A 13,892-nucleotide genomic window follows, 5' to 3' on the forward strand; every position below is an offset into this window, starting at 1 on the left:
AGATTGGTGGTTTTAGCTGATATAAAGACTTTCAGGTGTTTATATATGTTTAAGTATTTGGCAGACGCTTTTATCCAAAGCGACATACATAAAAAATAGATATGAAACAATCACTGTAAACATTATCATTTAAGGGAAGAATGTAATACAAAATATCAATACAAAGTGTCAAGACAGAATAAACTCTCTGCTGCTGCAGCAACAGAGTTACAGTCTATAGGTCCCTAAAATATATAGATATCTAATGTATTCATACATTGTTTATGTAGGATATACGCATGTATATATAATCTAATCATATTGTTTCTTCAACTTAAAAATAGCTGACCGTTTTTTTCCCCCTTCTCTGGGATTATATTCCCAGTTTTGATCTCGGACGTCTGGTCATTTATAGCGTATAAGAATATTATATTACTGTTAAGCAAACTATGAATAATAAAAACGCCAAAACATGTGTCCGTTATCATAGCTACACGTATGACAAAAAAAACGCGTGAAAATCAGTGGTATTCAGTGAGGTAAGATGAATTAAATTTGCTGACAGTTCATTGCTCCTGCCAAATGAATTGCACTGAGTGGAGCGGATCACCACTCCAAGATGGCGGCTCCGGGTCTCGTCTGCGCCAGTAGGCAGTAGCGCTCAATGCTGCGTACCCTTATAAGATGTCTATGGTTATAACGTTAGCAGTGAGTTTACAGCCTCACTGATTTAACTACACAGCAAATAAAAGTCGTGTTACTTAGCCAATAAACGTTATCTTACATTCAAAACTTACCCTTCTTTGTGCAACTTCAAATGTCGAACGAAGTTGGAAGTTGTTGCGTCTCCGTCTGTAATATTCGAACTGCGTGATTTGCATACGGCAATTCGTTTTTTGTTGACCAAGTCGTAGTTTTTATACCCGAACGAAACCAACTTTGGCATAATTGTTTCTCACTGCCGCATTGTTTGACAACTCATGTTCGGTGGTTGTCCTGCAATTGGATTGGATGAGAGCTGTGGGATGAAAACAACGTAGATTTAATTTGATTGGCTGTTGTACTGTAGTCCGTCCTCTGCGCTGGATGGACGCTTTTCTGCTTGCTCTCGCTTGCTCTCGCTTCTGCTTGCATTTTTTGCTACTATCTGCTGCTATTTTCTTACACAAAGAGCAACAGCTCTTGGATACTTACCAAACCAGTGGGACTATATTTTCTTTTAGATAACAGAGGCATTTTTCAATATTTTTACGACGTCCTCAACACTACGCGAGGAGGCCTACCATTCAAGATAAGCCTGAGCCCGAGCCTGTGCTACAGTGCTAAAGGTAATCAGCATAAGATGCCTCCTTTCTCTACGGAAGATTACCACAAACTGCTAAAGAAGATTTTACTGTTGGAAATAAAAATGAATCGGTTGGAAGTGAATTTAGAAGTGAATGGACAATGTGGCTACAACACCACTCTAGCACTCCTGTCGACTGAAAACACTGGACAGCACCATGCTACAACCCAGCTAACTAGCAACAATGAAGCTACGAAGAAACGGGAGGTCCCTGTAGAGGGTAATAAATCTACCAGTGAAAATCCTCCCTGGAACACACTTGGTGCAAAGCCAAAGAGAAGACCACCTCCCTGCGACAAGGGAGAATGGATATCTGGCAGGACCCAGCGCCCCGATATCTCTGATCTGACCGGCTGGCCTGCGCTACCATCTTCAGCCAGGCATACTGCGTCATCAACTCCACTGCCACGTAGGACACAGCAGCGGACAGCTGAGAAGAGGAGAACTACCAATAAACCTCCCCAGCAAGCAAGTGTCCAACTAAAGAACAGGTTTGCCCCACTGTTGATGGACAATGGATCCCCCTCTGATTGCCTGAATAACCCACCATCACCACGCAGAAGGGTAAGACCTGCTAACTTTACACCACAGAGAAAGCTAACGAGAGCTCCTGAAAATCTGATTGTGGGGGACTTTTCTGTAAAAGATATGAAAAGCAATAATAACACCAAAGTACTCTGCTTTCCGAAGGATATGGTATCTGACATGGAAAAAAGAATCCTGGAAATTGTCGCTGCACACCCAAATGTGAAAAATATCATCCTGCACATTGGTTTTAATGACATTGTAAAACAACAATCAAGAGAGCTGAAAGAGCACTTCAATAAACTCTTTGAAACAGTCAGCGCTGTGAATGCTGACGTTTTTATCAGTGGTCCTCTACCCCCAATCAGGAGAGGAGCTGAGAGATTCAGTAGACTTTACTCGCTGAATGAGTGGCTATCAAGTGCACTTCTTGCTCGTTCAATGCATTTTATTGACAATTTTAGCTTTTTCTGGGACCGCAGGCATCTTTTTAAGGCAGACGGACTTTGCCTGAATAAGATGGGAGTAAAGCTATTCATGAACAACATGTTTCACTTCCTGCATCTTGCATCTATCATCACTGCCAAGGACAAGAGACAAGAGGAGCCACCGAGGAAGGAAGACACAACACAGCCTATCAGGAACGTCGAAGGAGGACCGCCACCGCAAAAGGAGAACGTCGACCATGAGATACACCAGAGCAAAGAGGAGAGGTGTCTATCCTCCTCTACCGCCCCTCCCTCCATTCTGAATGCATGTGAAGATCCCTCCCCCACATCCCCCAAGCCATCCACGTCTCCATCTTTCTCCCTCCCTCAAGTAGACCTTTCTCCCCCCTTCTCCCCCTTGGAGTTCCGGGAGCTACCCCCACTCACGCCCCACCCTACTCAGATTTTTACCCCCCTAGATCATCGCTCACCTCCACCACCCCCTCCACGAAGGCGTGCTCCACAACCCCCCAGCCATACTTCACCTTTCTCACGCCAACCCCTTACACGCCCTCAACGTCCACCTTCAGTAGTTCGTCCCAGCTCTGACGCTGCTCACTCCCCCTCCCCCTTACGGCAAACCCCGCCTCGCCCTGACAGCAGTCCTGAATATTTCTGATACAGAAAAGGGTTCAGCAGTAGACCACATTATCAGCTGGGCCCAAGGTTGCCTACATCAAATCATGGCACCTTCTACATCCCTGTTGTGACTACCAAGAGAGTAAACATTGGGAAACTTAGCCACCCTGCTAACCTAAACAATCTCATTCCTATTATCTCCAAATCAAAGCCAACATCGAAGCCTGTCAATAACACCATCAGGATGGGTCTGCTCAATGTCAGGTCTCTGAATAGCAAATCATTTTTAGTCAATGATTTTATTAGCACTTCTAAACTTGACTTTATGTTTTTAACTGAAACATGGCTGGAACAAAATAACAGTGCAAGCATTCTGATCGAGACAGCACCCCCCAACTATAACTTCATTGATATATGTAGATCGGGGAAAAGAGGTGGAGGGGTTGCTGCTATATTTAAAAACATGTTTCAGGGGAAACAGATGTCACTCGGTGAGTTTACATCATTTGAATACCTGTGTGCTGTGTTGAAATGCTCTCCCAAAATTCTCTTGTTAATTATCTACAGGCCACCTAAATATTCTGCAAATTTTTTTTGATGATTTTACTGAACTATTGTCTAGCATCTCCACTGACTTTGACTGCCTGGTTATAACTGGTGATTTTAATTTTCATATTGACGATTTAAATGACAAGGGCGCAAAATAACTTTTTACTATTTTAGACACATTTGAACTGTCTCAACATGTGAAAGAGGCTACACATTATAAGGGACACACCCTGGACCTGATTATCACAAAAGGTCTCAATGTTTCTGATGTTCTTGTGATTGATCCTTCATTGTCTGATCATTTCTGTGTTTTCTTTAATATTTCTGTAATTCCGGACACACAAACAGAATCAAAGAATGTCAAAAAGCGGTACATAAATGAACATGCTAATGTCCTCTTTAAAAACGCCATCTCCTCACTACCACCTCTAAACCCATGTCATGCTGATGATCTTGTAAGCAACTTTAATTCCAAAATTGTGAATATCATAGATATCATTGCACCTGTTACAGTTAAAACGATTTCTGGCAAGCAAAAGGCACCCTGGAGAAAATCTGCTGCTGTAACAGCCCAGAGAAGAGAGTGCAGGAAGGCTGAACGAATCTGGCGGAATACAAAACTTCATATTCACCATGACATCTATAAAGAGAGCCTCCAGGCCTACAATTTAGTCTTAAAAAGTGCTAGAGAAACATTCTTCTCCAATATCATAAACAGCAACACAAATAAGGCCAAAACCCTATTCACAATCGTTGACAGACTGACTAAACCCCCAACACAAATACCAGCCGAACTCCATTCCACGCAGAAATGCAATGACTTTGCATTCTTTTATACTGATAAAATTGAAGGCATCAGACGCACCATCAATATCTCAAGTAAAAAAGTTGGATCACCACCCCATTTAGGCAAAAGTAACACAGCAATGATGGCAAGCTTTAATGCCATAGACTCTAAAACTCTAGTGGAAACGGTGACAGCTCTAAAGTCATCCACCTGCTGCCTTGATGTTTTACCTACCAACTTCTTTAAGAATGTTTTTGACTGCCTATCAACAGACATCTTGCAAATAGTTAATAATTCTATTAAATCGGGCAATTTCCCGAAGGCTTTCAAAACTGCAGTCATTAAACCTCTTCTAAAAAAGCAGAGCCTAGATGCCTCTGTTATCAACAACTACAGACCAATTTCAAATCTACCATTCATAAGTAAAATAATTGAGAAAGTTGTCCTCCAACAACTAAATCACTTCTTGGCTTCTACTGGCTGCCACAACAACTTCCAGTCAGGATTTCGACCTCTTCATAGCACAGAGACGGCCCTTCTTAAAGTTATAAATGACATCCGTCTAAACACAGACTCTGGCAAAACTTCAGTATTAATGCTTTTGGACCTCAGTGCTGCATTTGACACTGTCGACCACTCAATACTTTTGGACAGGTTGGAAAACTGGGTGGGGATCTCAGGCACAGTTTTAAGCTGGTTCAAGTCATATCTACAAGATAGGAACTATTTTGTTTCCATTGGTGACTTTGTATCAGAACCAACCAACGTAACGTGTGGAGTCCCCCAAGGTTCAATCTTGGGGCCGACTTTATTTAACATCTATATGCTCCCACTAGGACAAATCATGCAAAATAATAACATTGACCATCATTGCTATGCCGATGACACCCAAATCTATGTAGCGCTATCACCAAATGACTATCGCCCCATAGATCTTCTGTGCCAGTGCATTGAGCAAGTCAAACACTGGATGTGCCAAAATTTCCTACAACTAAATGAAGATAAAACTGAGATAATTGTTTTTGGTGCTAAAAAAGAAAGGTTTAAAGTCATCCAACACCTTAAATCACTGTCCCTGAAAACCTCAAATAAAGCCAGAAATCTTGGGGTTATTTTAGATTCTGATTTACATTTCGACAGTCACATCAAATCAGTAACAAAATCGGCCTACTATCACCTCAAAAATGTAAAAAGACTTAGAGGGCTCATGTCAGCTCAAGACTTAGAAAAACTTGTACATGCCTTTATTACCAGTAGGCTAGACTATTGTAATGGTCTCCTTGCAGGTCTTCCCAAAAAAACTGTCAGGCAGCTACAGCTTGTTCAGAACGCTGCTGCTAGAGTTCTAACAAAGACCAAAAAATGTGAGCACATTACACCAATTCTTAAATCCTTACATTGGCTCCCTGTACATCAGAGAATTGATTTCAAAATCCTCCTGCTCACATATAAATCACTACATGGTCTAGGGCCCAAGTATATCACTGATATGCTCCCACTATATACGCCCTCTAGATCACTAAGATCTTCTGAGACCAATCTGTTAGCGGTTCCAAGAGTAAACTCAAATCAAGGGAGATCATCATTCAGTCACTATGCAACACATAGCTGGAATAAACTTCCTGAAGATGTCAGACTCTCCCCAACTCTCACTACTTTTAAAACTAGACTGAAGACTTTTATGTTCACCTTAGCTTTCAGCTAAATCTTTTAATCTTTTAACTTTTAACGTCTGCACTGTTTTTATTTTTATTGTCTGCATTTTAATTTTGCTTTTATTTTCTTTCATTTCACTTTGTTGTCTGTGAAGCACTTTGAGTCTGCCTTGTGTATGAAAAGCGCTATACAAATAAAGTTGCCTTGCCTTGCCTTGTACTGACAGCACACACGCTGACAAGCAGCACACACGCTTATAGACACAGACGTATAAAATGAAAGATACGGAGCGCTCCCAAATAACTTTTTAAGGTTTGGGTTTTGGGGAAAGTAGCAAGTCATGTCAAGTCAAAAGCCTCAAGTCCAAGTGAAGTCACAAGTCATTGATGTTAAAGTCTAAGTCGAGTTGCAAGTCTCTTTACATTTTGTCAAGTCGAGTCTAAAGTCATCAAATTCATGACTCGAGTCTGACTCGAGTCCAAGTCATGTGACTCGAGTCCACACCTCTGCCACTTACACTTACTTACAACAGCAAGTTTCCTATTCTTTGAGTCAGAAAACCGTACAATTTTTATTGACATATCAATAAACCTCGACACAAACATCACCAACCATCATTTATCAATAAAAACCCAATAATAGCAGCTATATTCTTCATATCACAGGTGTCAAACTCAAGGGTCGGGGGCCGGATCGGGTACGCCACGTCATTTCAGCCTGCAAATAATGTGCATCAAAAAAGTACTTCATCTTTTTTGACTAAATGTATTTTTTCTTACCACTTGGACAGTAAAAAAAAAATACACATACTGCATGCAATTTTTTTTTACCTTTTAAACTATAAAACCATCTAATAATGCAAAAAATATTATACAGTATTATCATACATTCCTAACGTTATTTTTGTCAAAATAAAAAAACCTAAACACTTTAAGATCTGCTTGCAGCAATTTACCTATCACATAAACTGTAAAAATGACAATAGATTTTATGGTACAGTTCTGGCAACTGAGCTGCTTTTACTATAATATTTCTGGTGGTTTTTACAGCATAATACTGTAAATGGAAAAACAGTAACATGCCGTAAAAAACACTTTGCTGTGAAAACCATCGATTCACAGATTTGTTTTTTTACAGTGTACGTAAAAACACTTGGTTTAACTGCTAGACCACCAGTTAATAGTTAAAATTGCCACCATACTACAGTATTTACAGTTGCAGTGGATATTTAAATTGAGTCTTGGCCAACCTTCTACTTTTTTAATGTTATGTACGGATGTACTCCTCGTGGACGCTTCTCCTGCCGCATGTCTTACACTGAAAATGTGGCTGAGTTGCAGCATTTCGTTATTTTTGTATAGTTGTAATTTTGTTTTGCATAGTCTCCCTATGCTTCAGAGCACTTCCCAGCTGCTCTCGCCTTTCCTTTATTTTTTAATCCCCGCATGAAATACTTTAACCTGCACACTGCCTCCTCGGCTTTCTGCACCATCGGCACACTTTTTGCTGTCATGCGACCCGAGCGTTACACAATGATGAAAACTCAAGTTATTTCATTGACCCACACGTGAGAGTTTTGTCTTTTTAATGAGTTGCAACCAAGATACACAGAACAGAACATACAGAACTGGTCATATCAGTGTAGTTTGCATACAACACACACATCTGCGGTTAACACATTTAATGCAGGGGGTCTAAGGATAAACGTAATGTGAAGGTGATTGTCAGTCTTCGTCGCTAGGATGCTTTGTTGCATTGGTGACCCTTTTATGGACACAGATCTGGAGGAGAGACCATAACAGACCATGTGTGATTGTGTCAAAGTGAGACAGAATAGGAAACATCATACCTGTGGTGCTTGCTGGATAGTATAGACCTTTAGTCAAATTGAGGCATGCAATCTGCTTCTTGACAACCTCCAGGTGGGCGGGATCAAGTGTTCCGGTCTTTGCTGTTGCACACAGAGACATGACCCATTGAAGTCTTTATCAAGCACAGTGTCTTGGAAGTAAGCTTAAATCGGGGTGCAGTGAAGAGCAAGAGGAAAATGTAGGCTCACTTAAGAAGTAGAGGTATTTGCTTTTTCTGGTTTCCCCTTCAGGAGTCTTCACCGCCATGTCGTCGACGACGAAGAGGCAGTCAGGACACGTTTTCAGGAATTGCTCAGAATGCTCTTCATCAGGGGCATCAAACGAGGCTGTACAATGTAAACATTTTAAAAGAACTAGCATCGTTCAATATGTATCCATGCATTCATCAAGTACTGCTTCCCAAGTTCAGGGTGGTTACTAGTCAATTGATAGTCACACAACGAGTTATCAAATCCCATGCTGACTGCAAGGTAGTGGGCTGTGGGTTGGTTAGAAGTGATAATACTGTCACTGTTATTCAGTTGCACGCAGGGGCCTAGCACCAAATTCTGGGCCCCATACACAAGACTCCATAATGACACCCCTTTTCCCCTAAACCCAAGGTCGCTGCCCCACACACACTCGGTACATACACATGTATTAAAATAACGATTAATGCATGGCTTTGGTTGAAACTACTTTTTTAAAAACACATGTAAATACCTTAATTAGGTTTTTGACTTTTTAAAGATAGGATTTATATGTCTAGAACATATCTAGATAAAGCCCCATAAATAATTTGGTTTTATTTTTATGTGCAATGAGATGCAGAAGTGTAACTTGTACATAACTTTTTCCTATACAGCCACAGATAGATTTATTATATTTTTAACATTCACCTCATCCTTGTTCTAAATGCTGGTGCTGTCTGTGAATACTTAAAGGTGAGCTTTGATTACGTTACGTATGTGTTGAGTTAAATGTTCCAAGTGAGATTTGCTGCTGCTATCCAGGTGAAACAAACCATTTGACATTTTTGATAGGGAATGTAGGGAGTCTTGGATAACCTTAATGTGATTCAAGACACATTATTATTGAACGGTCTCGGCTATATTAGTTTTATATTAACATTTATGACATTTTTATAACTTACAGGCTAAAATGACAGAAAAAAAATCTTTAAACTTTACAAAAGCCCAGTGGCCCATCTGTGCTTGGGGCCCTGTACAACATCCCCACTTTGATGCCCCTGCAGGTAATTATTAAATCAGTGGCCCAAAATAGCAGAGCCAGTAAAAAAGTAAAGAAAATACTTGAATTTAGGTTTTTACTAGTTGTGGTTTGAGCGCCGTTAAATATTACATTAAATTAAAGGCCTACTGAAACCCACTACTACCAACCACGCAGTCTGATAGTTTATATATCAATGATGAAATCTTAATATTGCAACACATGCCAATACGGCCGGGTTAACTTATAAAGTGCAATTTTAAATTTCCCGGGAAATATCCGGCTGAAAACGTCTCGGTATGATGACGTTTGCGCGTGACGTCACGGATTGTGCGGAAGTATTGGGACACCATTGTGTCCCAATACAAACAGCTCTGTTTTCATCGCAAAATTCCACAGTATTCTGGACATCTGTGTTGGTGAATCTTTTGCAATTTGTTTAACGGACAATGAAGACAGCAAAGAAGAAAGCTGTAGGTGGGATCGGTGTATTAGCAGCTGGCTACAGCAACACAACCAGGAGGACTTTGAGTTGGATAGCAGACGCGCTACCGTGACTACACAGCTTTCTTCCAAACATTTGATCGCTTGCCCGTCTGTGCGTGCCGCTATGTGCATGTCACGTACGTAACTTTGGGGGAATATATGTGCTGTATGAACTTTGCGGAAGTGAACGGTACTTTGGGCTGTGGGATTGAGTGTGTTGTGCGGGTGTTTGAGTTGTATTGGCGGGTTATATGGACGAGAGGGGAGAGGTGTTTGTTATGCGCGAGTAATTTGTGGCATATTAAATACCGTATTTCCTTGAATAGCCGCAGGGGCGCTAATTAATTTAAAACCTCCTGTCACTCCGGCGTTTACCGGAAGCCTGCGGGAGGGCTGTGCATGCGCTAATTATTTTAAAACCTCTTCTCACTCCGGCGTTTACCAAAAGGAATGCGGTAAATTTAGGCGTGCGCTTTGAGTGTGATGTAAGCATACCATCATGAAAAGCACATTTAATAAAAAAAACTTTATTATGGTCTTACCTGTACTTATAAATGGAGTCCATTTGCAGCTCCTTCTGACCAAAAGCATCGATAACTTGTTTATAGAAGTCTTCCTTATTTTCTTTCTTCAGTTTTAAAAGTCTCTCTGTCTCGATGGAGATATTCCTTTAATTATTACCTCCTGCTTCGATTGAAAGTCCAGTTTAGAAAACTGTTTTATTTTAGATACCGGTATGTAATCCTCCATGTTAAAAGTTCAGGCGAGAGGAAAAAAAAATCTGTTGCTGCGTGTTGTCACTTCTTCTGCAATACCGGAAGTCGCAAGAATGATCACTAGCGCCCTCTACCACCAGGACGCGGGAGTCATTTAATGACTCATACCGTATTTGACACACGCAGCTATGGTATATTAATAAAACATAGCTGCTTACTGTTCTTTTTAGCATACCGTACCGGTATTCAATAGCTTGGACCTTAAATCCTAGTGAATAACTCTTTATCTTTTTTCCTTTGTGCGATTGCAAACTACTGAAATCAGCTTCCTCCATTTTGAAAATGAGGACAGGTAAAGCGTCACTCGTGACGTAACGAATTTGACCCGGCGGAAGTTCTAGACATATGCTAAATATTTTGCGAAACGAGTTTGACCCGGCGAAAATTATAGACATGCGATAATAAAATTAATATTTTGCGAAACGAATTTGATCCAGCGTTAATAATGAACCGGCGATAAGGCCAAGCATGCGTTAATTATTTTGAGAAACGAGTTTGACCCGGCAGTAATTCTAGACGAGCGAATACTATATTCCCTGCGCCAATTCAAAGAAATACGGTATAAGCCTGGTTGTGTTGTGGCTAATTGAGTATATATATGTCTTGTGTTTATTTACTGTTTTAGTCATTCCCAGCTGAATATCAGGTCCCACCCGCCTCTCACAGCATCTTCCCTATCTGAATCACTTCCACTGCCCTCTAATCCTTCACTTTCACTTTCCTCATCCACAAATCTATCGTCGCTTTCTCGGTCCGAATCGCTCACGCTGCTGGCGTCCATGATTGAAAACAATGTGCAGATGTGAGGAGCTCTTCAACTTGTGACGTCACGCTACTTCCGGTACAGGCAAGGCTTTTTTTTATCAGCGACCAAAAGTTGCGAACTTTATCGTCAATGTTCTCTACTAAATCCTTTCAGCAAAAATATGGCAATATCGCGAAATGATCAAGTATGACACATAGAATGGATCTGCTATCCCCGTTTAAATAAGAAAATCTAATTTCAGTAGGCCTTTAAAGTATCTGTTTATGCGGTTCTATTGTATACAACTGGCTCGTGAAACCTGTTCAAAAATGATTTTACAAATGTGTAGGTTTTGCAAAAAATAATGCAGTACTTATATTTTAGGAAATGCAAATACAAACATAGTAATAAACAACTAACTAATTGAAAAAGTAACACTTATCAAGACATTATCAATACCATATGTCAAATCTCTTAGCATATACTTACACACAACTGCTGTAGCGCTAGTAAAGGTTGAAGTCAAATTTTCAGAAGTGCAATCTCCAGCTATTCTAGAGAGAAAGTAAAATCCTTGTCATTATTTTGCGATCCATTTAGTTGAAAATATTAAATTAGAGCAAATGAAATGATTACGCTTTGTGGTTCCAAACATTGTAGTATGTGTCACTGTTTGAACCGGGTGAGAATACAACCCAGGAGCTGTGGATTTTTTTCAGGTTCTCAATGGAATGGTCACAGTCTGACGTTCCAAGAGTAAAAATCCATTTTCCAGATAGCTATGGACACATGCAGCAACATAGAGACAAAGTATGTTTTCAGGGTCAGGGTTCTTTATAAGCCATGAAAAGCAGATACAACTTGGATGAAACATACCAGGCTGCGATCCTCCAAAGGAGCTGTGAGCTCCTCACAGGTGGGATCTGACGCAGCAGTCAGAGAGCAGAGAGCCAGCAGACCTAAACACAAGTGAGACAACATGATGACAAGTGAACAATAGCTGAGAGCAGGAAGACTGTGCATGGATGCAAGAAAGATGACCTTTTATACAGAAAGAGAATGAGACAAACAAAAAAGGTAAAGAAAGACTTAGGACCTTGTTCTTGTTTGTAATGCCTGAACAGTTTAGAGGAATGATGTTTGTTTTGTGTTTAGGCCAAATCAGGGTGCTGTCACAAACACGCATCTCTGCGGAGGTTGTGACCCCAGGACGCGCAGACAGGAGTACAACGTCCAGGTAAAATTCTTTTAACCATGGCAATATAAGTGCAACAGGGAAGTGCATAAAAGCATAAGCAAGTTTCACATCTAAAGGAAGGCAAACATGAAACATGAACAGTTGTCATGTTTTACAATTTAGACTTCCTTCAAGGATTGCTCATATATAATTTATGCATAACAAAGGTTAGTATAAAATATAGTATGCTTGCAATTACATGAGATGAACAATGTTGAAACTTATGACCTGAATTTGAATAATGACTAAGAAAATGCAGAGGCCTTTGACTAAACTTTTAGTTTTATGTACAATTGCTTGTTGTTTAACATAAGTGTGAATAGGGAAAAAGGAAATAGAACACGCACATTGTTCTTCGATAGACTGGTTGTCATGGACTTTGCTAAGTCACTGACTGAATCCATTTAATCAAATCATTGGTTGGCACTGCGCTCAGATGAGACTTGCATAGTCATCAATAAATAGAGACTGATACGTTAATCAGAAGCCAAGAACAACTATGTGCTTTCCTTGTGAAACTCCAGTGCAGGTGAGCCAGTCATAGGTGGATTAATGACCGGGCCTACCGGGCCCAGGCCCAGGGGGCCAGAGGCCCCAAGGGGCCAGGCCAACTTGGCCCCGCGGCCGCGACCCAAGCAAAACTACTTTTGCAAAAATAATAATCTTAAGCCCCAAGGGGCCAGGCCAACTTGGCCCCGCGGCCATGATCCATAGAGGGTAAGAGGCCCCAAGGGGCCAGGTCAACTTGGCCCCGCGGCCGCGACCCACAGAGGGCCAGAGGCCCCAAGGGGCCAGGTCAACATGGCCCCGCGGCCATGATCCATAGACGGTCAGAGGCCCCAAGGGGCCAGGCCAACTTGGCCCCGCGGCCACGATCCATAGAGGGTCAGAGGCCCCAGGGGGCCAGGTCAACTTGGCCCCGCGGCCACGATCCATAGACGGTCAGAGGCCCCAAGGGGCCAGGCCAACTTGGCCCCGCGGCCACGACCCACAGAAGGCCAGAGGCCCCAAAGGGCCAGGCCAACTTGGCCCCGCGGCCGCGAGCCACAGAAGGCCAGAGGCCCCAAGGGGCCAGGTCAACTTGGCCCCGCGGCCACGATCCATAGAGGGTAAGAGGCCCCAAGGGGCCAGGTCAACTTGGCCCCGCGGCCGCGACCCACAGAGGGCCTGAGGTCCTAAGGGGTCAGGCCAACTTGGCCCCGCGGCCATGATCCATAGAGGGCCAGAGGCCCCGAGGGGTCAGGCCAACTTGGCCCCGATCCATAGAGGGTCAGAGGCCCCAAGGGGCCAGGCCAACTTGGCCCCGCGGCCACGACCCACAGAGGCCCCAAGGGGCCAGGCAAAATTGGCCCCGCGGCCATGATCCACAGAGGGCCAGAGGCTCTCAATCATTATTATCAAAGCTAATTCTCAAATTGGATGGATCACACAACCTCACTCACATATTCTTTATCAATTATTAAAGGTTGTTTCTGAATTTTGATCACAGAACTTAATGCAAATATTCTTGATTGATTGACAAAGCTCATTCTCAAATTTTGATTACACAACCTTACTCTGACAAATTATCATTATCAAAAAGCTCTATCTCGAATTTGGATCACAGAATCTCACTCAAGTATTCTTAGCTGTGCCCCTCCCCCATCAAGTCTTTCATAAA

At 41.9% G+C, this 13,892-nt stretch overlaps 1 protein-coding gene across 1 annotated transcript; it reads right to left on the minus strand.

Annotated features, from left to right (window-relative positions):
• Nucleotides 1-7,476: 7,476 nt before the first annotated feature.
• LOC133651581 (uncharacterized) lies at nucleotides 7,477-12,038 on the minus strand. Its single transcript, XM_062049559.1, has 6 exons — nucleotides 11,872-12,038; nucleotides 11,632-11,774; nucleotides 11,485-11,549; nucleotides 7,968-8,105; nucleotides 7,758-7,859; nucleotides 7,477-7,689 (listed from the first exon to the last, which is right to left on the minus strand). The coding sequence occupies exons 1-6, from the start codon at nucleotides 12,016-12,018 to the stop codon at nucleotides 7,676-7,678; spliced, it is 609 nt and encodes a 202-aa protein (XP_061905543.1). The 5' UTR covers nucleotides 12,019-12,038; the 3' UTR covers nucleotides 7,477-7,675.
• Between the last annotated feature and the right edge of the window lie 1,854 nt (nucleotides 12,039-13,892).

Source organism: Entelurus aequoreus, linkage group LG06 (genome assembly GCF_033978785.1).
Source record: "Entelurus aequoreus isolate RoL-2023_Sb linkage group LG06, RoL_Eaeq_v1.1, whole genome shotgun sequence".
NCBI classification, from domain to species: Eukaryota; Metazoa; Chordata; class Actinopteri; order Syngnathiformes; family Syngnathidae; genus Entelurus; species Entelurus aequoreus.